We start from the raw sequence: 26,934 nt of genomic DNA on the forward strand, positions 1-26,934 counted from the left end.
CCCCTAACTCTCCATCTACTTCTCTCTTTCTCCATGGTGCCTATCACTATCTAATATTCTATATATTACTTATTTATTGTCTTTATCCCAGTGTAAGCCACCTTAGGGCAGGAATTTTTCTAAGTTTGTACCCTGCTATATCTGTAGCACCTAATATAGAAAAGGAAATATTTCCCCAAAGACTTAAACTAAGATGACAGAAGACTCTATCTCCATGAAAATATGTGAGAGACGTTTTCAATTCCCCTATAAACACTTCTCCCATAATCAAGCACATGTTGATTATGAGACACATAAAATAAGGTGACAACAACTTCCACTATCATTCGTGATACAGTGACAAGCACTAGACTTAATCTCACATGGTAAACACTAGAACACTGCACAAAATATATAGAACGACTGATTCCAGACATCAGACCAGAGGCCGTGCAGGACCGTGATCCCCGAGGAAAGGGCAACAAATGAGGTGAGCCCTTCAGTTGCCATTATTTTCTGCCTACAGGCAATTTCTAGACCATAGGAGCAGGAAGAGGGAATCCACACAGTGCATGGAGGCCCTGCTGAAGAGAAGAGACAGAATGGGGTTTAGGGGGACACTGCCTCAGGTGGTGAGTGGCTACCATTTTAGCACAGCTCTAGACTGATGAGGGAAACATGGGTACAAATCCGCTGCAATTGAACACTGGTTGTCTCTAGCGGGTCAAATTGAGCTTTATTTATATATATGTTTACCAAATTTTTCTATAATAAGCAGGTATTCTTTTATAATATGAAAAAAAAAACACCTATTGAAAACATATGTACATCAAATTCCTAATACCTAATTTGGAATTTTAAGTGGTGACTTCACCAGAAAGTTTTTAGGATTAAACTCTAATAGTGGAGAAACTGAGTTAGCACTTAATCCTTAAAAGCAGGGTTCATCTCTGGATAGGAATTTCTACGCCAATGAAGAGTTGAGCAAAATGGAAATCTCATTTGAATTTAAGGAACTAGTTTCAAGTTTCCATGTGCGAGTGAAATGAATAGTTTCTTTACAACAATAGTTCCTCTGTACGTTGATGGATCTAGATAGGATTATTTTTAAGAAGTACAAGAAAGGCATTCTTATCTCAGAGACATAATGGATTACCCAGACAATATAAAAATCAGTGAAATTTTGAAACTTTCAGTCATTTGTCTAAGTATATCACAGTTAAAAGGGAAAGAGCTTTGTTTATGGTTGCGTAGGATTTAACAAATATTTTAATAAAGTAGAAAATAAAATTAGTTTAATGGACTTAAATTGAGATGAATAAAAGACTTTATATTAGATTTTTAGAAAATTGAGGGAATATACTGTAAATTCTTTCAATCTGTCTGCGACCTCCTCACATTTCCTCCTTCACACCAATTTGTTTCAATTTATCAACAATAAGACCTCTTAATGGGCCCCATTAGTGCCTAAAATATGCAGCCGGAATAAAACATTTCAGACATCAGCATTCTGGTATTTAAGCCTTAGCTTAACTCTGATTTTAAAAAGAATGCCAGTGTTCCATTTGTTTTATTGTTTTACCCATTGTTTGAAAACAGAGTGGAAAAAAACCACATTAGCTCTTCTCGAATGTCAGCAAACAGGGATAACTCTAAATGTGTGGAGCTGTCAATGCAGGGCACATCACAGGGCTGGAAGTCAGCGGTATGAGGGCTGTATGTGGGCAACGTTGCCAGCCAGGAGTTCAAGTTCTTCACCCATACAAGTTTAAGTTCTACCTAGCACATCCTTTAGTGCTCAAAGCTTTGCTACATTTAAAAAATTAACCACATCCAAGGACAGAACTTGGGTGTATTAAGTGGTATTCATAGGACTACAATTGACAATACCACTTTGAGATAGGACAGGTCATTGTAATGCAAATCAGGTTTTTCCAAACCATAATGTGCACAGTTTTTTAAGTGCTGGCTGTCCCTGAATAGCTCACAATCTTACTGGGAAGTACGGACCTTCACAAACACACATCTAGAGTAAAATTCCAAGGTAATGAATGAATGACGTTATGTTAGTATAGTCTGTGTGGTGTAAATCCTAAAAAATTAAGGCCCAATATTATGCACTGCCTTGACACTGGATGACATCAGGAGGAGCTCAAATGGCCCAACTGCAAATTCTCTTTCCCCATCTGCTACCAGGGAAAAGTTTCGCTGGCCTAACAACCTCCCTTCCAAGGGACCAGATGCACTTCCCGCTTAACCCCGAGTAGCAAGTTTTAGTTCCCTGCCAGCCTGCAAAATTAGTCAAACAAGCCATTCACATTCTCTAGTGGAAACCAGGGGTGACCTCATCTTCCTGACACTACAAAGCCTGCCTCCCACAGCCTCTGGGTGTTCATTCTGTTCTTGATGCAACCCCCATGTGGCCCTGCAGGGCATGGTGTCCATCTCTGTGGCTGTGTGACTAGGAAACTGTGGATGGTGTCATCTGTCCAGGGTCAGGTGTCCTGTGTTCAACCATCCCTGTAACTGTAGGGCAGGACTCTCTCCCTCATCAACAGGGTAAATAGGAGAAGATTTGAATAGGCTACCTCTCTTAATACTGCAAAAGGTCTAGCTTTAGAAGAAGATCCTTACAGTGGTTGTCTAAAAGGTTTTAGTGAACTAGGTTGGACTGGATGGAGAAGGACATTAAGGGTTTGGTTTTGCACATGGCCTTGGTCTTACCTCTGGGATTCTCTGCCAAAGAAGTATATAGACAAGAAATGACAGCCCAATAGCAAACAAAGTCATGATTTCATTAACTGGACAAGGACCCAGTTCAACAATGGAGTAGAAGTAGACTACGACTGAAACTGATTTGGAGTAGGAGGCCAAAGCAAGCCCTCTTACTTCCTCCATGTTTTCCCTTGAGTTCTAGACTCTCTCTAAACAGCTGCATGATTCTGGATGACTGCTCCATCAGCTCCATCCAGCTGCAGGTAGAACGGAGTGTTAAAATGGCCAGGCCAGCTGAGAAAGACTCTTTCTGGTTTGTCCAATTCCTGGGGACAGGAAGTACAACATTCCTGAGCAATGACCTTTAATGCAGTGATCCCACCCGCTGGTAAAATGGTCCCAGTCAATGTCCAGTCCTGACAGTCTGCTGAGCAAATTTGTTCCACGGTGGAATGAAAGTAGGTGGAGAGAGGGATGCTAGAAGTGCAGCAACAGTTTCCTTTTAAACCATGAACAAAGATCAAAGTTCCTTCTTCCAAATAGGAGGGAACAGAGTCCAGGTAAGTTAACTATATCTGTAAACAGAGTAACGCAGAAATGAGGATGGTTTATGGTAAAATACACCATTTGGACTAGAGGATCCAAACTGTGGAGCTGTGAGATCAGTAGAGCCGTGTGAAGTCAGAGATCCATGCCTTGTAAGAGTGCCAAGTCGAAAGCCAAAAGAGGGCTGAAAAATACGTCCCCAAAATATGCAACCTTTATGCAACCTTTCTTGCATAAACACCAAGGTTTCAGGACACTCCAGGAGTCCGATCTCTGGTACCCATAACGCTCAGTGAAAAATTCCAGAAGCAGGGATAAACCGGTGGCCTGGCAAACAAAGAATGAGGACTATATAAAACTTACTGGGTATTTTTGCCATTTATTCAGGAAATATCTACCAAGAATCTGCTGGATCCCAAGCATGGGGCTGGGCACAAAGAGAGGAGTATGAGACAATCTCAACTCTTAAACCATTTGTTTTTTAATGGTAATCCTGACTGATCAGTGGCTTAGCACCTACCATGGGCCAGGCAGTACATATGGACCATCTTATTTCAGCCTCACAAGAACACTATGAGGAAGGCAGGGACAATAATTATTACTACTTTTTGATGAGGAAATTAAGGTTCAGAAAGGTAAAACTTGCTCAAAGTCATGTCATTAGGAAGTGGTTCCAATTTCAGGGCACAGTTTGTGACCATTATGCTATATTCCTGCAAATACTGAATGAGAAGCAAAAAGAATATTAAAACAAGTAGAATTTCAGTTCTATCTATATTCAGTCCCGAAGAAAAGTTCATAATGGATGGGGCACCTGGGTGGTTCAGTCAGTTAAGTGTCTGACTCTCTGACTCTTGATTTCGGCTCAGGTCATGATCTCAGGGTTGTGAGATTGAGCCTGCTTTGGGCTGGGCTTGGAGCCTGCTTCAGATTCTCTCTTTCCCCTTCTTCTGCCCTTCTCCCTGCCCCTCCTTTCCCTCTCTAAACAACAACAACAACAAAAACCACAATGGATCTGTTAAAAAATATAAAAAATTTTCTTAGATAAGGTAAAAAGTTTAAAGAGTAGTAATTCTAAGGGAAAATACCCACGACCCTTACATATATGGATAGGAAATGATAAAAGGAAAATAGTAACGTTGGGATATAACCCCATGAAGTATGGCCAAGATGAAATTATATGGCTTCTACAGATTTTCTTTTATGTAATCTCAAACATTCATTAGGGAAATAACATAATTAAAATCATTGTATTTTCCCATTAGTGAGGCTTTCTGTTCTCATCCAATCTAATCAAACTATATTCCACTCAAAGCAAAAGTCTAACGTTAATTACTTGGTCCCATCTTCTACTCTATTCAGGCCCATCTACAGAGAGTTTGGAGCAGATTATCTTATGGATAAGGTAACAGTCTTAACACAGATGAAATATAGCTTAACATGAGGATTAACAGAAGGCTCAACAAGGGAACAGAAGCTAAAATAGAAACAAAAAGCAAAAGAAAATACAAGTTTTGCAGGAGAGTCTGCTACCAAAGCGCACACTGAGGCAAACTGTCCTTAACATGTGAGCAGTTGCTTTTTCTCTTGCAACTCACCCCAAGAAGGTGAGGTGAGGACACTAACCTGGCCCAACCAATGCATCTAACAAAGGGGTGTTTAACAAAGCTCTTGTGGGTGCAAGGGCCTCGCCGGGGCAGATAGGGTACATGTTGGTATCCCAATGTATGGACTAAAGCACACAAACCCCGAGAGGTCAGACTTGCCCTCTGGGTTTCTGTCAGGGGAGCTCAGGTCTTTGTTCATGGTGGCAGCTCCTTACGGCCTGCAAGGCTTCGTGCCGTCCCCACGATGCTGACTAGCCAAGATAAAGTTAGGACTATGGTATTTCCCGCTCTGTCCTCTACGTGACAGAAAACTACAGAAATACCAGCTTTCTTCCTAATGCTGTTTCCCTTCTCTTAAAATATAGGAAAGTCCTTTAAGATTTCTTTTCCTGAATCTTACAACCCATTATTAAAGCCTTAGAGCAATGTTGGCAGAGAAAGCCAAAAAAAAAAAAAAGGAAATTTAAATCAGGAAGTTTGCTCCCAGCTTACCCTAAGATGATAAAAAAAAAAAAAACATGGCTAAGTTTCCAAACTCTTGAAAAGCTTATAAACACCAAAATAATTAACTATAACTTGGAGCACATAATACCATTATAATTACATAAGGGAAAGGGGATAGGTTAGAAAAATAGTTTAAAGGAAATGACTTGTGAAATGTTGATTTGCCGTGTCAGATTGAAAAGATGGGCCTAGGAGGTATTTGAGGTAAACTACCCCTTATTAATTAAAAGTGTTGCACTTTTCTATTTAAAATCTCACCTGTGGGGCGCCTGGGTGGCTCAGTTGGTTGGGCGACTGCCTTCGGCTCAGGTCATGATTCTGGAGTCCCTGGATCGAGTCCCGCATCAGGCTCCCTGCTCCGCAGGGAGTCTGCTTCTCCCTCTGACCCTGCCCCCTCTCATGTGCTCTCTCTCATTCTCTCTCTCTCAAATAAATAAATAAAATATAAAAAAAAAATTCTGCTTTAAAAAAATAAATAAAAAAAAATAAAATCTCACCTGTGATTTTTTTTTTTTAAGGGATATTCTAACTTGTAGGTCAAAACCCTCATTTTTCTTTAAGTGGAAGCTTCTTTTTTTTTTTTAAAGATTTTATTTATTTTTATTTGAGAGAGAGAGAATGAGAGAGAGGGAGTACATGAGAGGGGGGAGGGTCAGAGAGAGAAGCAGACTCCCTGCCGAGCAGGGAGCCCGCCCGATGCGGGACTCGATCCAGGGACTCCGGGATCATGACCTGAGCCGAAGGCAGTCGCTTAACCAACTGAGCCACCCAGGCGCCCTAAGTGGAAGCTTCTGTCCTAAGGCTTCACTTGTACTAAAGCGGAAAAGCATTTTTAAATTTATCAAGGTCTACCCATCTATATAAAAACAATGACCATGGCTCAGCAGCTCGTCACCCCAGGCTGACACTGTGGCGCCAGGAGCTGTGGCGACTAGCGATTGTGTGCTTGTTCTTGGATTGCCGCTTCTGTTTCACGAACTCTGGCACCTCAACGTCAGTTCCAGCTGCTGCACGTTGGTGACGATGCACTGTGTATGGTGACAGTTTACAAGTAGACGGTGCAAACTTTCGCTTTTCAACACCCCCCCAATCTCTGATGGTTATTATGTTCTCCTCCCCTATCAGAGCCTTCCTGTTTTGAAGGAGTCCACTCCTGAAACATCTGCTGGGTTTACTCTTTCTAGTTATTTTTACCCATTCTCACACCATAGTGACATTAGGAACACCCTATTTTGAACTTTATGTTCCATTTTTATTGGCACGATTTAAACAAGAGGTAGAGAAACATTAGGCAAAGGCACTGAGGTATAAAAAAGACTGATCTAAAAACAAATCCTCGCTGTTTCTCTTTCCAGCTGGGTGAGCTTCCACCACAGTTAAGGCTAGGGCAGGGCAGTGGGAAATGGTACTTTTTGGGTGCCTACTTTGTGTAAGGCGCTTTACGCTTTCCTTATTTGATCCAATAACCCTACAAGGTAAGTTCTTTCATCCCTACTCTTTTGGGATCTTATTCATTCATTTTTTAGTATATGTGCTGCTGAAGCGAGCACTATTCATTTATTTTTTAAAGATTAATAAGAGACATAGTCCAAATCTAAAGCTCAAAGAATTTAACTAAGTTATGCAGAGTCACAGAGCTTTAAAAACAGAGCTAGGACTTAAGCTCAGCTCTAACCCTGAATTTCAATAAACATTAGTTCTCCTCTGCTAGGGCAAGTACAGGGAATAGTAATTTGTATCATCAAAGGGATCAAAGGTTGATTTTATTGGGCAGAAATTTAAGAACTTAAGTTGCTTAGTTTAGAAGGTAGTTTTAATTACCCTTTTTAAAATGCGGAGATTCTCTAAGGAGTTGTTGAACAATTACTACCTATGTCCAGTAAAAACACTGAAAAGCTCAAAGTAGTACAATATATTTTGTATTTTCTGGGTATTTTTTCTGGGTTAATTTCATTGATAATTTCATTGATAGGACCTGTTGTTTGCAAGGCACTTTCCTGGGTGCTGAGAACCCTAAATGAATCAACTATGAATCTCATGGTCCAGCAAGAAGAGGCCAGAACACAAAAGGTGTGGAATATATGTTGGATTGCTCAATAATTAGATAATAAGATGTGATCATCTTCCTTGCAAGTCATTACTACATCTCTGGAATTCTTCATAGAAAACAAGGAAAGCAGTCCCCCCTTCTAGCAAATATGCTAGAAGACAGAAAACCCTCAAAACTAGACAGCTTAGACTAGGGATTCCTAACTTTTGGGGAATGGTAACCACCTCAACCGTGTTTCATTTTGTATTCCTTTCTCAAGAAGTAGTATGTCCATAGCTATTCATTCAATAAATCTTTACTACATGACCACTCTATTGAGGACATCACTATAGTACCAACATGGTCCTTTACTAACAGCTGCCTAGGACCACCTTTGCTCATCCTTTGGTTATGCAGCTTCTATGTAAGATACCATAGGTGGATTATTTTAAAATAAACCTTGAGTCATGAAATTATAGAGGTGACTAGAATGCTCCAAAATCATAAAATACAGGTTTCTTTCTTCAATGGAGTAAATTGCCAAACTCATGATTTCTAACAATGATTTTGGAGTAGCCCAGGCCGCCTGTGATTGCTTTAGTGATTTCAAGAGATCTCATAAAATTTTTAAGATTTTTATGTATACATTAAACAAATATAAACATGTTCATGCATATATCCAGGATCACTTGTATCAGAGAGATCTACATGATTTATACTAGAGACTTTTAAGAGATGTCACACCTCATATTGTTTTATAATCTTTCTCTCTCTTTTTTTTTTTTTTTTTTTTAATCTTTCTCTCTCTTAAAAGTACAATATAAATCAATTAGTTTTGAACTTAGACTAGAGGAAAACTCGGGGTTCCTTTCCTATCTGTAATTCATTTGAAACTATTAATCTTCAAAGATAAGCAAACCTAACATTTTTCATTCCCATTGCCCTCAAATTAATGTATATTTTGGTTTGATAAAATTCTTAGTCTAAGGGGTGCCTGGGGGGCTCAGTCGGTTAAGCGGCTGATTATTGATTTCAGCTCAGGTCATGATCTCAGGGTCGTGGGATCGAGCCCCACATTGGGGCTCCCTCTCCCTCTGCTCCTCTCTCTCTCTCTCAAATAAATCAACTCTTAAAAAAAATTTCTTAGTCTAAAGTAATGAAGTAAAGACAATGAAAAAAATGACAATATAATACATGTACTTGATGGACTGTCTACCCTACTAATTATAAAAACAGGAAGAATACTAACAGCTAAGTTTTAATGAGTGCTTACTATGTGCCAGGGTAAATTCTCTGTATTTTCTCATTTACCTTTACAATACCTATCATTGAGGAAAACAAACTATCTTTAAAAAAATAAAAGTAGAGATAGATTTGACTTGATGCCATACTCTTGAGCTCCTCACTGGTATCACATCACTGAATAAAGAACTGAGAGGAAGCTGGACTCTCTTTTCCTATCAGGTTATACAACTGTACCTTCATTATTTTTGGCATTTTCCTATGGTTTGAAAAAAGTGTTGACAATTTTCTGCATCTATAACATTTCGGATGAGCAATTTCTATCCTATTGTGTTTCCTCACATATGGTGTTCTAGCTCAAACAGCACTAGTATTTTTAACTTGCACAATATTAGTAAGCCACTTTGAATTATTCTTCGCTGATAAGAATCCAAACTACCTAACATGAGAAAATTACATGTATTATTGAGGCTAGTGTGTTCACTGATTTTCAGACATAGATTACCCAGAATCACTGTATTTTACCGCTGAAAGGGATCATAAAGATGATCTAATCTACCCTTTTTTTTTTTTTTTATTTAAACAAATGAGAATCTACAGCAGACAGGTTTAAGTGTTTCTCCTAGGTCAGAGTAGCTGGTTAGTAGTAGAAAAAACTAACATTCCAGTGCTTTTTCTACATTAAAAAGTCACTATTAAAATCCACATTATTTTGCAGTGCCCTACAGAGGATGTACCAATCATAAGTAATGGGCATTTTCAAATAATTGGCACATTTTTATAATACTGTATTATCCTCAGTACTGAAATTTGACACTTATGACAATCAGTTACATACTACTGTTGTGTATCATTGTTCACATTTTTTTTCAGTATGTATGTCTTGTATTCCTAACTAGATTGTGACTTTTCTGTGGTAGGCATAATTATCTTTTTAAAATGCTTCTAACATCCCTCAATAAATCTACATATATATGAACTGCTTAACAATTGGAAAGAGATTGACATAAATATATTTATTTAGATTTTAGTCTTATACTACATGACTCAAAATAGAACCAAACAACTTTCATTTTGTATGGATGCAGGTGAATTTGTTTTGAAAGGGACAAAGTTGAGAAATTCCTCATTTATTCACAGCAAGCAGTTGGGAATGTCCCTGAAGGTGAGTGGTTTTAGGAGCTTGAAGAGATTGGTGAAGGATGGAATCAATATTAGAGGGACTGATGAGAGAGTTGACTAAGTCTTAAAGACATGGGGTAGCATATCACATCAAACTGCTCAATCAAAACCCGAGCTAATAATGACCAAGGACTGACCATGAGTATGCCAACCCCCCATCAGTACTCTGCCTGTATTAAATCATCCACACCTGAGGACAACCTTAAGAATATTTTCATTTTGTGGATGAAGACATTGAAGCTCAGAGATAATAGATCATTTGCCCAACTGAAGCAGCTACTAAGGGGTGGAACAAGGATTCAAATACTGACTGTGCCGAAGGCCTATGCTCCCAGAGACTGATGACTAGGATAAAACCAGGTAAGTATGTGGTGTTTAATACAGTGCTGAACAAAGGCCTGGCTCTCAAGCAGGAGCTCAATTGTTAGTTCCCCCATTTTGGGGTTTTCAACCCGCTCTCCCCATACGTATTTACCCACCCAATCCTTATTCCCCAAACACGTATTTACACACACTCCACTCTTTTTACCAACTCAGTTGTGTAGGTAACTAGATATCAAACTTCTATTCATATATTCTTCTTCCTCAGAGGAGGGACTTAAGCTCACGTATGTACAATGAGTCCGGCGACCAAACTCAACTCTCTCCACATTACTCCAGGTAAATGTAAATACATACTAATACTGGCTCTGGGTTACAAAACATGCGCACATGCATAGCTTGGTTATACAGCAGAATTCAACTCAATAAGGATTTTTCTTTTCCCATTATCCAGGCAAGTGCAAGAGTTACCATGGCTGATTCCAAAGACATTTGGCTCTGGTAGTGGAAACTGGGAAGCAATGGTGAAATGAGGTAAGAAAATCCGGGGCCAGAAGGTGGACGCAAGTCATCAACTTGCTCTTTTTGGATAAGCGCTACTAATATCAACCCCAACCTGCTGCCAAAGCCTACCGTCCCCTCCGCCCGATTCTGAACCCCATTCAAGCTGGAGCAGATGCACACACCGCGGGGAGTCTCGTTTGCAGGAGATGAGTGTTCCCTTGCTCTATTTTAATGCTTGCTGCCGGCCGGGGAAGGAAGATTGGCCAGAAATCGTGGAGAACAGCGACAGCCAAGCTTTTTCAAGTAAAGACTAGTCAGCCCAGGAACAGCGAATCATGACTTGCACAGTATTTAACGGTTCACGTAAACAAGTTTCTCTCCTGCCTGCGTGCACTTTTGGAGCCAGCTGCCGCAGACGTGGGCAACGCCGGGAGGCCTCCTGCCAGGCTCTGCGGGGACGCAGGCAGTACAGCCTCCAGCACCAGAGCCGAGGGCCGCGGGCCGCGGGGGAGGCTCTGGGAACCGCCCCTTGCCGATCCCCAAGGCCAAAGTGGGCCTTAATAAACACTCAGCCCGGCCCGATAAGAAAGGCCAAGTTCAAACACATATCGTTCAGCCTGGGGCGGGTCCGGGAAGGACGCCCAGAGATCCGACCACCAGCCCCTGCTTGGCCCTGCGGGCGCACCCGCTAGCTTGCGGGGCCGAGCCGGATTACTGCGCCTGCGCGCTCCGGCTCCGCCCCCAAGCCTCTTTCCGAGGCCGCGCGCCGGGAGCCCGCCGTCGCTTAGCAACTTGCGAGTCACAGTCGCGGCCCTCCGCGCGCCCCTTTCCCCGCAGGGCTTAGTCCCAGATCTTCCCGTGAGGCTCCTCGCTGCCTCGTGTCAGGCCGTGGGAGCCCATGGAGGTAAAGGAGGATAAGCAGCAGTAAGTGCTGGGGTTTGGTTTTCTTTCCCCTTCTGAAAATATTTCCTTCCTTCCTTCGGGGAGGGTGAAGTGAGACCCGAGGGGTGGGTCCTCGGGCCATCATTAGAGCTTCTCCTCTTCCATCCTAGTAGTCGAGCGCGCTTACCGGAATATATTTTTAAAACACTTACTGGGCACCCACCGTGTGTCGGGCACTTTACATGCATTGCATCTGGCCCAACATTCTTCAAGTCCCATGGAATCATCCACTCCTTCTCACACCCTACATCTAAATTATTACAAAATTCTGTAGCCTTTACTTTTAAAATATATCCAGAACTCCAGTATAATCCCCACCCTCGCCCAGCTACCAGCGTCTCTTACTTGGATGTTGTTAACAGCCTCGGCTGCAGAGAGGCAAGCGGATCTAACGTAGGTTAGATCACTATTCTCCATTGGCCCTTGCAGAGTAAGAGCTAGGGTCCTTACAGTGGCCTGTGGGACCTACACAAACTGCCCCTTTTCCTTTATTGGGTCTTACCGCTTGCCCTCCTACTCCACTTGGCTCCAGCAGTGATTCTCGAAGTGTGCTTCCCTCCCGCCCATCCAGCATCACCTGAGAACTTATTAGAAATGCATATTCTTGCAGGCTCCCCACCACAGATATACTGAATCAGAAATTTGGAGTTGAGAACAATAATCTGGGTTTTAAGAAGCCTCCAGGTGATTCTGATGTACCCTAAATTTTAAGAACTATTGACCAAGGTGTTACAGCTAATACCACATGGCCAGGGGTATCTGCTTCCAAAGCCTATATTTTTGTCACTGAACAGTGGTTCTCAACATACATAAGAATCACCTGGAGAGCTGGTTAAAACAGTTTCCTGAGAATCTGCCTCAGGTTGGGATGGGGCCAGTGAATTTGTGCTTCTAACAAGGTAAATTGATGTCAATGCAGCTACTTCCGGGACCATACTTTGAGAAGCACCTAAGGACAGGTGCTTCTGTTGCAATGCTTTGACAATTACAGTTCACTCTGCTAGAACACCCTTCCTCAAATATCCTCTTAGCTCGCTCCCCTCTTTCCTTTTTTCAGTTGCCACCTTCATAATGCAGCCTCCACCCTGTCTAAAAATGCAGCCTCTCTCCCACATACATACACTTCTTTTCCCCATTCCCTGCTCTGTTGTTGTCCTCAGCACTTAACACCATCCAAAAGACTGTATGTTTTACTTATTATTTGATTTCTCCATCTGCCTTCCCTCACTAGAATGTAAGTTCTGTGAGGGCAGGAATTTTTGTTTTGTCACTCCCCTATCCTCAGTGCCGAGCAGCACCAGGCACAAAATTCAATAAATATCTGTTGAAAGAATGAATTATTCAATGTTATTGTCACATCTCTCTCAATAGGCATTCTTGCCCTTATCATGCAAAGGAGGAAACCAAGACTCAGATATTAAATGGCAGAGTTGGGATTCCAACCCAGGTCTAACTTTCTTCACTGCCCATTAGTGTTTTTGTATTTCCTTCTAGTAAGAAATTACTACAGAATCATATAGTTCACATTTATGTGTTAATCTATAACTACTCACACCACAATACTTAATTGAACAAATGCATATGTAAGCAAGCATATAGCCACAGTCGGACCTTCCTTCAAGGATGTGATGCTAGTGCAAGTGTATTGCTGAGTTACAACCATGAGGAGCAGATGGAAAAAATTGATATCAGATGTATATAATAAATTGATCATGACCTTTCCAGAGATATGTTTTTTTTTTTTTAAGGTAATAGAAAAAGCCTTAGAAGTTATTCACACTTGACCAGTAATCAGTTTTTCCAAAACCTTTACAGAGAGCAATTTTTGTTGGGGCTGCAGGGAGCTGGAATCCAAGGGTGCTGAATGTTGTTTGTATGTGTACTGGAGTGGGGGTTGGGAGTATACAGCTACACTAAGCCAGACTAAAAAACAATCCCAGCAGATTCACCAGAAATATGCAAATACTGTAATGGCGGTCCATTTACCTGTGATGAACAGGATGCTTCCTCAGGTAGCTACTTAATGATGATTCACATTCCTCTATTTCATTCTTTATTTTCCAAGAATGTGAAATTTTAAAATACTGCCTTTTATAATCTCTGTCACTCTTTATTTAAAAGAGAAACTTTCTATAAATTCTTTCTAAACATTTTTTAATATTTAAAAAAATTCAATAATGTTCATTTTGGTACCAGTCTAGTTATTAAAAGCAAAAAGTGATGAGATTGAATTGATTTTTCTCAGGCCTACACAGTGGTCTTTTCCTGAAAAGGTAAATAATAGTGGTCATTTGGTAGCTTTTATAAGTTTTGCCAAGTGAACTTTTAAAATTAAATAGCTATCCTTGTCCAGGTGACTGAATTTACTAAGTAACTTTTCTTTTTAAGATTCATTCATTTTATTTTTTTTTTAAAGATTTTATTTATTTATTTAAGAGAGAGAGAGAGAGAAACAGCATGAGAGGGGATAGGGTCAGAGGGAGAAGCAGGCTCCCCGCCGAGCCGGGAGCCCGATGTGGGACTCGATCCCAGGACTCCGGGATCATGACCTGAGCCGAAGGCAGTCGCTTAACCAACTGAGCCACCCAGGCGCCCTCATTCATTTATTTTAGAGAGAGAGAGTATGTGTGTAGGGTGAGGGAAGGAGGGACAGGGAGAGAGGGAGATAGAGAATCTCAAGCAGACTCCCCACTGAGCACGGAGCCTGACGCTGGGCTGGATCCCTGGATCCCAAGATCATGACCTGAGCCAGAATCAAGAGTCAAGCTCCATCCTGGACCCCAAGATCATGACCTGAGCCAAAATCAAGAGTCAGTCGCTCAACCTACTGAGACACCCAGGCACCCCTTAAGTAACTAACTTTTAAAGAAGATGAGTTAAGATTAGCATGTAACTCACCTTCATGAATAAATGCTGCAAACAGGATCTGTAACCATGATCAAATCACTACTCTTTTTTTATTCCAAGCAAGTGAAAGTCTGTACAATGCACTGGTGTATTGTTATGAATAATCATTATTAACACAAATCCCTTTATCTTTTATATGATTTAAAATGACAAGATACCCTTCCATATTTTAATTGCACAAGTCCCTTATAACTATTAATAAAGCCTAAATTGTCTTGACTGATACTTGAAATATATTTAAATTTTATTTTATACAATTACGACACAGTCCTAAAATGCTCATTGGGATACATTACTTACTATTTAATTCTGTTTTTCAGAGAGCATAAAATAGAAGATGCTGGTATAGTGTATGTAACTGAAAAAAAAGAAGAAATCAAACATGACAAAAAACCTGGAAAAAGTATACAACATTCAAAACCATGTGTCGGGAGAGGACGTGTATATTATGCGAAATTCATTCATACAAACGCAAGAACATTCAATGAACCAGTTCCCTATATAGATCCCAAAAAAGGGCCAGAAAAGCAGGTTGGATAGATGTTCCTTATATACAAATACAGATTTAGATTCAGAAGCTGTTTTGCAGGATAATTTGGTCACAGACTACATAAAGGATGTGACATATTTCAGACTAATACTTTTTATAATCCAGTAGTTAAAAGCAGTAACCTGAGACTATTCTCCCAAGTAACTATTGCATATAAACAATATATAAAAAGGGAAAGAATCCAAATAACCATTTTTCTAGATTGAGTCAGATTATGGCCACTTAGTAGTGCTTGGCAGGTACTGAAGAAATCTATAATATTGTATTTGTGTCACATATTCTAATATAAAAAATTCCCATGATACTCTCTATAAAATAATAGCTACCATTTATTTAAAGTGTGTGAAGTGCTAGGGATGAGCTAAGTGTTTTATATAAGTTATATGCTTTAATCTGTGCAACAGTTTTTAGGGGTTAGTATTAGAAATATTTTACAGACGATAACATATCATGATGAGATGACATGGTGAGCAAATGTCACAGTCGTGTTTCTGACCCAGGACTGTTGGTTTAGTCAAACCACACTTTTATTCTCTATCGTACTAAAATATATTTCATTATCTTCTTTCTTTAAACTTAGGTTTGTTGAGGTATAATTTATTCTGTTTCCTGTTCCTGATGTTACAAATTACCACAAATTTAAACACTAGCTTAAAGCAACACAAATTTATTCTCAACATTTCTTGAGCTCAGAAGTCCAAAATCAGTCTCCTTAGCTATTAGCAGGGCTGGTTTCCTTCTGGAGGATTTAAGGGAAAATCCAGTTCCTTGCCTTTTCCAGCTTTTAGAAGCTGCCTGCGCTCCTTGGCTCGTGGCCCCTTCCTCTTGAAAGCCAGCAGCATGGCGTCTTCAAATCTTTCTCTGACTCTCTCCCTCTTCCGAGGATGGGTGCGATTACATTGGGCCCACCTAGATAATCCTGGATAATGTCCTCTTCCCAAGATGTTTAACTTAATCTCAGCTGCAAAGTTCCTTTTGCCATGTGTGTTTATGTGTAGTTGTGATTTAATATTTAAATGGAGATTGCTTTTAGCAACCTATCTTCACATCAGTAACATCCAATGTTCTTATCTTAAAATAGATAACATACCAGGTCACTGTGTTTGAATGGGAGATCTTCTTGGGGCAGGAATTAATGTAGTCATATAGGCATTAATGTCATGTAATAAAACTTCATGTGGGCAATTTTAAGGCTATTTTGTTTTATAAATAAGCAATTATTGGGGGATTTAAAAGATATTGATAGTCCAGGCCTAAAATGGGGAAATAAGTCTGGTCCAGAAATCCAGGTTAGTGAAGTTCCCATGTTTCTTACAAAAGTTAATGAATGACTTCCTGAGCTCTAAGTCAGGGCTGAATTAAAACCTAACTGTTTAAAAAACAAAAACAAAAACAAAAAAAAAACCTGTTAACTGAACCCACCCTTACCTTGGAGATACTAAGGAAAAGAAATGGGTTTTAGAATGGAGATATAAAATGTAAAAATCTCAAAAAATCAATCAACTACTTTTCTCTTACTCTTAGTTGATAGGTGTCTTGAGAAAGGTAGTATTAGGAGCTGCTGTCCCTATGGGGCAACCTAATAGCAGTAGGATCCTTGTTTATGGGTACTAAAGGCTAACTGAGTCAGGGACCTTTAAGAGATGGTAAAAGGAAGTTTGAGATGAAGTAAGAGGACAGGGAAGAGAGGCTGCTGGTGGACATGAGTGAGGAGGTATAAAGAAAGACTGAAGATGCATCACAGAGTTAAGAGTGTATTTGTTTTGGGCGTGGAGTGAAGGCACTGTTCATATTTAAAAAACAAAAACAGCAATATAAGTGTACTCACTTCCATGGACTCGAGGAGTAATAAAAGAACGCTCCTTTCACGTATCTGTACACTTTGTTCCTTTATTTAAGATGACAGGTTTCTTTTTAAAGGTTAGTTTGGTTGTTTTAAAAAATTAACTGGTTTAGAGTAGTGCTGGCTTTAATGCAAGAGTAAAGAAAATAATGTTGCCTAATATTTAAAGTGACACATCTGCTCTCCTATGTGTTTTGCTAAGATAACAGCTTAAGAACCTAACACCAGATTGGTTGGTTTTACTTATTTACAAGATATTTAAATAAAACAACCACACAGTTCTATATAGGGACATAAAATTGGGGGTGCCAGAAAAAGTAAAAAAGCTGTAGCTCGGTCACTGCCAATCACAAGAGTTTGGTGGTCTTGTGTTTTTAAAAGAGATTATACTAGGTCATTATGTTCCAAAGTATACGTTTCAGAGCATTAGCCCTGCCTATGTGCTCAATAAAATAACATTCCAAAGTCAATACATTTTGGAAAAGCTATATATTTAGATCTTAAAGCTTCACAAATCCCATTTGTATAGAAAGGTTCTAAGAAATCCTGTGATAAACTTATTTCACTTTACTTACCTCAGTATTTCCCAAATTTATTTAACTTTGGAAACCTTTTTTATATAACACCTTTTAATATGCCACAGAACTAGTATTCCACAGAACACAATTTAGGAATAACTTATCAGGGACATTATGGGTTGCTTAAAAAGAGGTATTTTCAGCACTCCCAGTATCCACAGCAAAATAGAGATGAACATAGATACAATGTACCTCTAGTGTTTCCCATAACACTTCAATGTTTTAAAGCCTTTGAGCTCCCCTAATAAAACGTGATTCTCTGTAAAGTGTTGTCAAAAGTCCGTATTTCCCTAGGAATCCCCCAAGGAGGATTTTGTGTTCCACAGAGGACCGCCCCCAGTGGCAGCCGTCTTTGTCAGGCTGCCGTGGAGTTCTACCTACCACCTCTTGCATTCTCTGAACTGGCTTCTCCAGGTTGCCCCAATTGCCTTTACTACTTCTCCGCCCAAGACTCTCCCTTAATTTCCCAAAGAATGAAAACTAATTAATGTCTCAATGCCTTTCTGAAGGCTTAGAGATAGCAGAAGTATAACAAAGACCGCCTCACAGTGGTTTCCAAAGGTGGCTAAGGAGTTCACAGTATAATGGCCATCAGGTCTTCCACGGGTGGGGGTTAGTGGGAGCCTCTTCCTCAGGAATCTCTAGATGTCTCCATACCATGGAGCTGCAATGACTGTTATCCTGAAGCAGGAAAGACCGGTCTTGGGCTAGAAGGGGAGGCATCCTGCTTTCTCTGGGTCCAAAGTTTTGAACTGAGATCAACTACCTCTTTAGGCAAAACCCCTTCCACAATCTGCAAGAGTTGGACTGACCCCCAAAGCCTAGACAAAGCAATCACAGTAGAAAACTTTTCCCAGTTTGGCTTATTTCATCATAAATAATTCATATCAACCCCTCACAATCCACTTCAAGTGATGGTGCAGTAAATTTTTATACTTAGTCTTTCCCTTCAACATGGAGTGAAGGAAAAAAACAAGCTCTCACCTATCTCTTTAATCTTATCATCTTTTATGAGCAAATGCTTGTACCAACATGGCATGTACATGTGCACAGGCCCATATACATTCTCACTCTTCCAGGAACAAACCAGACTCTTCAGGCAAAGGGCAGACTATCCAGAAATAGAAAACAGAAAAACAGCATTTTTTGAACTGTAGGATTTCATTCTGCTGAAGTGAAGCTTCATCCCACTTACAACACCCATCAGAATACTTCCCCAGCTCTGAGGTCTTCAAGTCATCAGTCACACTTGAGGAAACATTGTTAATTATTTCCTTTATATTTTGTGAAACTAAAGAGACCATTTGGTAAAATTCTAAATTCATAAGAAATCTTGAGAGGTGAATTGATTATCTCTGCTTTTGGGGTAACTTTTGCAATATATTCTTGTTCAAAAAATAATTGAATGCTGCCAGGCATTTGCTAGCAGTTTGCTCATCCCAGAGTCACTTACATGGTAACTTGGGTGTTAGCAAAATAAGTTTCTGATCAACAAAAGAAGATAATATACAGTGTACTCCTTAAAACCTTTTCATAGAAGATCTTTCTCAAGATACTTAAAATCTCTCTATTGTTACTTCTGAAATAATTTAAGTAGGTTTGTGCTTCTGTGGCTTTGCATTCTACAGCAGATTTGATAAAGCAATGTAGCACGGAAATTAGAGGCATGCATGGATGGAGGCAAGGGTCTGACTTGGACAGCTCTGTTGTCTGCTAGGGATACACTTTGGGGAAGTTAATCTCCCAGCAGTTTTCTCATCTATAAAGTGGGTATATCTACTCACAGAATCATGGTGAGGGTAAGTGAGAAAAGGCCTATAAATCTGAGACGCTGAGGCATAATAAGCACTATCATAATCGTGCAGTGGAGGAGGCCTGCAAGAAGCAGGCATTCTGACAACAGTTAGATGTGACTATTTTCAGCCAGATAGTGAGAAGACACCATCTGTTTAGTAATCTGTTCTAGAATTCCCAGGATCGACATCAAGTAGTCTTAAGTTTTGTAATTCACCTTTCAGCCCATCTCTCCTGTTCTCCAAAATTCCCTGGTTCCTAAATTCCTTTGATCTCTGCAAACGTATTCATTACCCAGGGGTTACAATTTGTCATTGGCCTAAAAACTAGCACTCATTTAAAGTTGCCAAGTGAGGTCTAACTCTCTCTTACATTAGTCAGGGCTCAGTTCCCTCTTAGGTCCACGTTCATCCTGTCTTTTTCAGCTTGAAGATAATTTCCCTTAACGAAGAACCTAAGTTGAGGAGCTCTGATTTTTTGCTCTGAATTGCATAGTCTTCTTCAAATTCTTAGACTTTCTGTGATTTCTTAAGATTTTTTTTTCTCCCAGAAAACCCTATTTTTGCTGCCTTTGGTATATTTCATGAATTTCTTCTAAGCTTCTTGACAATCTCCTGACAAGGTGACCCCATGAAATTATTTTTTTTTAATTTGATATTGTACACCTCTTTTATACATGCCTGTGTTTTTAGAAACTAAGCTACTTTGGGAGCTAACTCCCTGTGGAGTCAGATAGATGTCTTCAAATGCCTCTTACTTTTCATAGCACTGTAGCTTCAATTGCACTGTCAGAATTTTACTTATGTGAATCTCATATTCATCCCCCTTGAATCATATTTTTCAAGTCTCTGACTACAAAATCATGGTTGATTTTTTAAAAGCCTGATCTCTCTCCTCAAAGCCCAAAGTAGGTGTTCGATTATACCTAAAGTTTCTTTCACTGTCTAATAATATCCAAGAACTCCCAGGTGTCACAGTTGCCCTTTCCCAAGGTTGTCTTAAGTCTACCTGATCAACCAGATTTAAAAGAAAAATGTTTACTTAGAATTAAGTTTAGTAAGTTTCCCCTCACTGTTTTCACAACTTCTAAGAGATCAGATTCTAATATATGCTCATGGAGAATCTATCAATTCTCCCTTTCCTGGGTACTTAAGTCAGGTTTTACCATCAAAAATTCAGTAACACTGGAGATATTTTTCGTTAGAACAAAGTTTTTCAAACTGAGGCATTAGGTGGGTTATAAAGCACTGTGGTTTGCAACTAGCATTGTGAAATGAAATGGAAGAGATAAATGATAAAATAGAAAAATAGTCAAGTGTACTGCATGTAGTAAGAATAAATATTGTGAAACTGAGTTTTATGTTTGTGTATGCATTGTGTGTTCTTGCATGGCAGAGTCTATTTCACGGTGTGCATCATGGACTGAAAACTATGAAAAGCACCATCTTAGATGATAATACATTATTTGTATTTTCATAATGAAAAGTATAGAACATAATTTTTAGATTAAATCAAGCCATATATATACATGTATGTACATATATATAATAAAATGGTAGTACAAAATATAGAAATATAACTACTTGATTTTTACCACTCCACTTCTGTTGACAGGAAGTAGTTTAAGAATTTAGCATCTATCTTTTAGCTAAAAATATGTGATAATTCACTTTTAAGTACCTTTTAAAAAATTCAGTCTTTGTAAAAATATACTTATTCCTAGATCTCAGGATTCCATTTTAGTACTAGAATATCCAATAACTTATTGAATCAAATCACTGAACATTCAGACATCAAGCAGCACATGAAAATGTTCTAAGGTATTCAATTTTGTGTTTCCAATTTTTTTCCCATAAAGGGTGACTGGTGGTCACATGGTAAAAGACTGGAGCATCCCTTCCAACCATCTTATGACACTAAGAGCACCCAGAGGAGTGACTTTCAAAAACCAGCATGTCCATTGGTTTTGCCAGTCAAACACAGCAAGTTGCAAAAGCCTTCTTGTGGAATAGGTAAGTTTAGCTGTGATAAAGCTTCTTTCCCATTCTCTCACATTACTGCTATTGAATTAAGGTGTGTTAGATGTACTGACACCTCCTGAGAAAATTACTTCTCTATAGGGGTTGAAAATACACATACAGCAAATGCAACCCTTAACAAGTCTGTTCTTTATCCCTTCTTGGTGGACAGCTTATCTCCAAACATATTTACTATAACATAATAAAAATTGGCTTGATCATTGATAACACCAGCCTCCAAGTCACATACTTAGTAGCATTCTGCTCATTATTGTTGTCACCAAACTTTAAAAAGTATAACTAAGTAAAATTGTAGGCAGTATTTCTCTAAGCACACTCTGAGGGACACTAGTTCCTTCCGATGTTTGTAGATGCTGCTCAAAAAAAGAGGGAAGTGGTCAAATAAGTTTTGTAAAAACTGAATTTATAAAGCCAAACAGATGTTTTAAGCCATAGAACTCTTAAAACCCTTACTGTAAGCACAAGCATAATGTATTCCAAGAAGAGGAATAAAGAATGTTTTGTTTTCCCCAGTATTGACCACCTCACCCTTTTTTGAGGAGATTATTTCAGATGACTGGTATCCCGTAAAACAACGTAGGAAATACTGTTACATGGACTGTTAAAACATTGTCCGATCTTAAAGTTATTTACCTGACAACGTTATTATAATAAACTAAGTCGTTCATATTTAGTCAGTTTCTATGTGTTTCCTACCACATTTTCTAGTCATCTCTACTGCTGGAGTAGAATTTAGCAGGTCTTAAAGAAGTGCAGGATCAAGTCGAAACAAAAATGTATTTATTGAGTACCCACTCTGGTTGTCACTCCATATAAAAGTTCATAAGCTAAACTTCAAATAATTTTCTGAACATGACAGTAGATAACAAAGGGTTACTTTTATTGGTCAGCTGTCCCTTACTTAATTTTAGCCTTCAGGCCTCTGTGATCTGGCCAGTTTAGTTAAGGATACAAAGGGCAGGTAGATTGAAGATCAGAGCATTACAAAATGGTCATATTCAGCATGATTTCCACTTCAAGGGTGGTAGTTAATGGAGAGGACTGTTAGATAATCTGTAACGTGATCTCTCCTTTAGAAAGGTAATGAAGTTTGCACTTCTGATTCAGGATGGTAGACTGAACATAGACATCTAAATCCCCCACCTCCCAAGACTCTATTAAGTGATAGTAAAGCAATCAACCCATAAAGATGAAGAGAATGGAAAGAAGAACTTTCTGCAGTGTGGGAAGGAATGAAAACTTGTTGATGTATTAAAGAAAGCAAAGAAGCAATATTCCAGAAAAGATAGAGGGAAAGGCAGCAAAGAGCCAATCTACCCGAAAGAACCTCAAAGTAGCTGGAGGCTCAGTCAGCAGGCAAAGCAGAAGGCAAGAATGAATCCAAGGAGAGAATCCAAAGGTGACCTGAAAGTCTGTCTTTTAAATAATCACTCCAGTCATGAACATTCTATTCTACACCAACATTAAGACTAGTGGAGCCCAGTGTCTCAGCCAGCTAGTCAATTACTACACCAGTTACTTTTTTTTTGTAATTCAAGTTGATCTCTTATCCTATTCTTAGTTTATGAATGGACAGCCAAAGATTACAATTATGCCAAATTATTATTTTTTTTTAATGTTTGGAGGGTAAAGTCAAGGAAACATCACAGAACATAAAACAACAACAGCAGCAACAACAAAAAACTAGAAAATATGAGAGAATAAAAGCAAAGTGGAGAATCAGTCTGGGAGGTCCAACTTTTCTGGAGCTCCAGAAAAGCAAGGAATAAAACTGAAACTGGAGATAATTATCAACACATAAAACTTATTGAGCACATACTATTTGCCAAGCACTTTATGGAACTTCCTAAATATTGCTCATTCAATTCTCATTCCAACCCTAAGGAATATATTAGTATGGTAATATTATTAATACTCTCATTTTTCAGATAAGAAAGCAAGCACAGAGTTTAAATAATTTGCCCAAGGCTACAGAGCAAATAACTGGTATTTGAACTCAGTCTACCTCCAATTAAAACCAGTACTCTAGAATAATAGAATAATACAGCCTCTAGAATAATAAAAAAGTTTCCCAATGTAAGAGAGTGAGGCATTAAAGGAGTCTACTGAGTGCTTCTAAGTATGAAGGGACAAAAGATACAACCTATATATCATTATGAAATTGCAAAGCAATAATTACAAAAAGAAGATTCTGTAAGTTTCCATAAAGAGAAAGAAAAATTAGTCACTGTCTAAGAAATAAGAATCAGTATGGAATCAAGAAGTACTGATGCAAAAGTGAAATGGAGTTATGTCTTCAAAGTTTCCAGGGGAAAATTTTTTTTAGTTGGAAAAGAGGGTTTATTTAACACAAATACTAGAACCATTCTTTTTCAAGTGGCACCAGGCTTTGGACACAGTAAGAAAAAAACGTAGTCCCAGCACAATATTTGGCCCTGAAGTGAACAAAATTCATATAGTTATATTATAAATGCTATTTTGTAGTTTTCAACTTTTAGCATTATATAGATACAGTATGGAAATTTTAAATGTGTGTACAGAACAGAATTATGTTACTAGCCTTAACAAGAAAAGCACATCAACAGTTGACAGAAGATGGGAAGTAGAAAGAAGGCCACTAATATCTTTATTTAACATGAGTACCCAAGAGATACTACCCAAAGCAGATGAAACAAGGAATAGAAGTTTAAGGTTAAAGTCAAAGGAACTAATATAAGAACCAATTTCTCTCTCTAGCCCTGACCTCTTTGCTGAACCTCGAACTCCCGTCCAGCCACCAACCTCTTTTCTTGGAGAGCTAATCTCCTTTCAAACTTAACATGGCTCAGATAGAACGGTTCCTTTCCCCCATTCAAACCTGTCCCCTGCCAGTTTTCCTCTTTTCAATAAATGCCACTTCTATTCCCCCTCAAGTTTGGATAACCTAGAAGTCATTCCAAAACTCCCTACTCTCTATAGCCAATCCATCAGCAAATCTTGACACCTCTATCTCCAAAATATACTCCAAATCTTCTTACTAATGTTATACAGTTCCTGTTACCCTGCTTTCTCTCTTTCTCCTGCAAAATATGTTTTCCACACCATTGTTAGAAGGATCTTTTAAAAACACAAATGATATTGCTTTCCTCCATTAGATGAGTTACTTCTCATTGTTTGTAAAGTTGATTTCAAATTCCTCCTCATGGCCTACACGGTCCTGTTTAATCTATGGAATCTATCCCCTATTGCTCATGATATCATGAGAGGGACATTTCAAGAAGGGGCAATTAACTCAGGCCAAGGAGGCAGAGAATGTTCTCTGAAAATCATGGTTATTTCCAAAATGATTTATGCCTGTGCATTTGTTACTGTATTTCCATAATTAATTTATTCTTATAAATTAAAATCTGAGTACTAAGAGAGTTTCTAGAATACATTCAAAGTTGGATACTTTGGAAAGGCTTGCCAAAAGGTGATGAACTTTTTTAAAAAAAGATTTTATTTATTTATTTGGGGCAGGGGGGAGACAGAACGTGAGCAGGGGGAGGAGCAGAGGGAGAGGGACAAGTAGATGTGGGGCTTGATCTCATGATCCTGAGATCATGACCTGAGCCAAAATCAAGAGTTGGATGCTTAACTGAGCGACCCAGGTGCCCCTCAAAGTCACTAACTTTTAAAAGTGCTAATTAGGTGTGGACAAAATCACTACAAGAGAGGAGCTGGAATGAATTTTTTAAATCTTGAAGGATTCTGCAGTCATTTTATTTCAGATGTGTCTTTAAGTTTCCATTCTGTTTTAAAGAAACAAACTAGAAAGGTTACATTAGGGGTGTGGTTTACACAAGAAACACACAGTGCAATTCCAAGCAATGGATACTCCCGCAAAGGAAATGCATTGGCATTCCAGTAAAAATCTGGAGACTGAACTGGTTAGAATAAAGTATCTAAGTTTAGTATATATAATACTCCACAATTCTTTGTTTTAACTTTTTTGGTTAAGTAACCAGTCAGATCCCAGTTTTTTCTCATAAGGTGGGGTTGCTTCTACTCTAGTTCAGTATGGGACATGGTAGAAGATGAGAGCAGAGAGCTAGGTTTTGTTCTAGGATGACCAGGCAAGGCCCAGCTATTTCATAAGAGACCCCCAACCCCCCAACATCAATGCCTATCGGTCTGTTGTGCCAGTCTATTTTCCCAGAGTGGAATCCTCCAAACCTCTGCTGGAGTGAGGAACAAAAAATCTGGGAATTTCTCCAATAATCCTCTGTTGGAAACTTCACCTTGTCACATGCTCCCTGCCCCAGAGCTGTCAGATGCCTCCATTTCTGGAGCCTTACTGGGACCCCACCCCATCCCCATAAGCACTTAGCTTCCAGTTTTTTTGTGGTCTACTCAAGTTCATTGCCATTTAACAATCTGCTTTCCAGTTTCCAAATTTGTTATTATTTTTGCTCTCATTTAGTTCTCTTTTTTCCTAAGGATTTAAGCTTTTCAAGGTCTTTACTATCATTGTACTGGTGTTTTGGGAGGGGGTGAGGGAAATGCAGATGTTGAATTTGTCATGTTTAACTGGAAATCATGGTCATCTTATCACCATCAATACTCCCTCCCCGTAGAATTTAATACTGATTTAGCACTTATAGTGGTTTGATCCTAGGCCCATTACTTAAATTTCATCATTTTATTTCCTCAATTCAAGAAGTGGGAATAATAATCCCTACTTTGCAGGATTGTTAGGAGAAATAAAAAATATGTCAAGTGCCTACCACAGTGCTTGGTACATAGGAGACAACAAATGGAAGTTATTTCTTTTATTAATTATTGCATTGTACTACGTTAGGTTGGAATTTAGCTTTGGAAACCAGGTGTGGAAGTCTCACTTTTTCCTTCCTCGCCCTCCCTCCTCCTTACCAACCCGTCCTCCTGCCTCTCCTCCTCTGTCTCTGTCTCTCTGTTCTTGTATTGGTGTTTCTCATTGCCAAATTCATTATTGTATCCCAGGTCCTCATACAATGCCCAGATTCAACAAATATTTATTGATTAATTTAATAATTACATATTATTCAACAGATTAAAGACATAATGTAATTTAGACAAACATACACACTACAATATAGGCCTGCAATTTATTCATATTTTGGATGGTGTTTGGATACTAGTGAAAAGGGTTTTTAAGAGGAAATATTTGAGCATGACATTTTAAAATATAGTTTGTATATTCCAGATATTACATATATATATATATATGTGCATATGCATACAGACATAGAAACTGTGGATGTAAACATGCATCATACCAATTAAAAGTCATCTCCTGGTCATTCTGTTCCATCAGCCCACTTAATTATGCCTGGTCTTTGGCATTTCAGCAATGTCATCTTGTGCTGATAATGAAAGTGCCCTTTATTCTTATACCACTACACAATTTCCTGGCTGCCATCCATGGTCACTTCAACAAATGGCTGGGCTCCATCATATCTGAGTCACTATAAGAATAAGTGTTCACTTTAGGTTTTATATCATAAAACTTTATAAATTGGAAAGGCTGATCTAATTTGTGAGGAAAGTCCTACTTAAATAAAACTTTGAGTCTTTTTCAATGACTTGATATTTTAATGTTTTCTTGAATTGCAAAATCAGATTATTATTATCATTAAAAATAGTTTTCTGAAG

At 38.9% G+C, this 26,934-nt stretch overlaps 1 protein-coding gene across 2 annotated transcripts in view; it reads left to right on the plus strand.

Moving 5' to 3' along the window:
- The window catches only part of CIMIP6 (ciliary microtubule inner protein 6), a 161,228-nt gene that overhangs the window by 120,158 nt on the left and 14,136 nt on the right, over positions 1–26,934 (plus strand). The window contains exons 2-6 of one of the 2 annotated variants that reach the window (XM_081832035.1): positions 7,324–7,421; positions 10,396–10,464; positions 10,580–10,659; positions 14,799–15,009; positions 21,102–21,255. In XM_081832035.1, the coding sequence (XP_081688161.1) occupies positions 10,655–10,659; positions 14,799–15,009; positions 21,102–21,255 (370 nt within the window). In that variant the 5' untranslated portion in view covers positions 7,324–7,421; positions 10,396–10,464; positions 10,580–10,654. Of the gene's footprint in view, positions 1–7,323; positions 7,422–10,395; positions 10,465–10,579; positions 10,660–11,359; positions 11,554–14,798; positions 15,010–21,101; positions 21,256–26,934 lie in introns of those variants that run through there. The other variant, XM_081832034.1, reaches the window with a different exon arrangement.

The sequence above is a fragment of the Leptonychotes weddellii genome, chromosome 10 (assembly GCF_054177405.1).
Source record: "Leptonychotes weddellii isolate Sample4059 chromosome 10, ASM5417740v2, whole genome shotgun sequence".
NCBI classification, from domain to species: domain Eukaryota; kingdom Metazoa; phylum Chordata; class Mammalia; order Carnivora; family Phocidae; genus Leptonychotes; species Leptonychotes weddellii.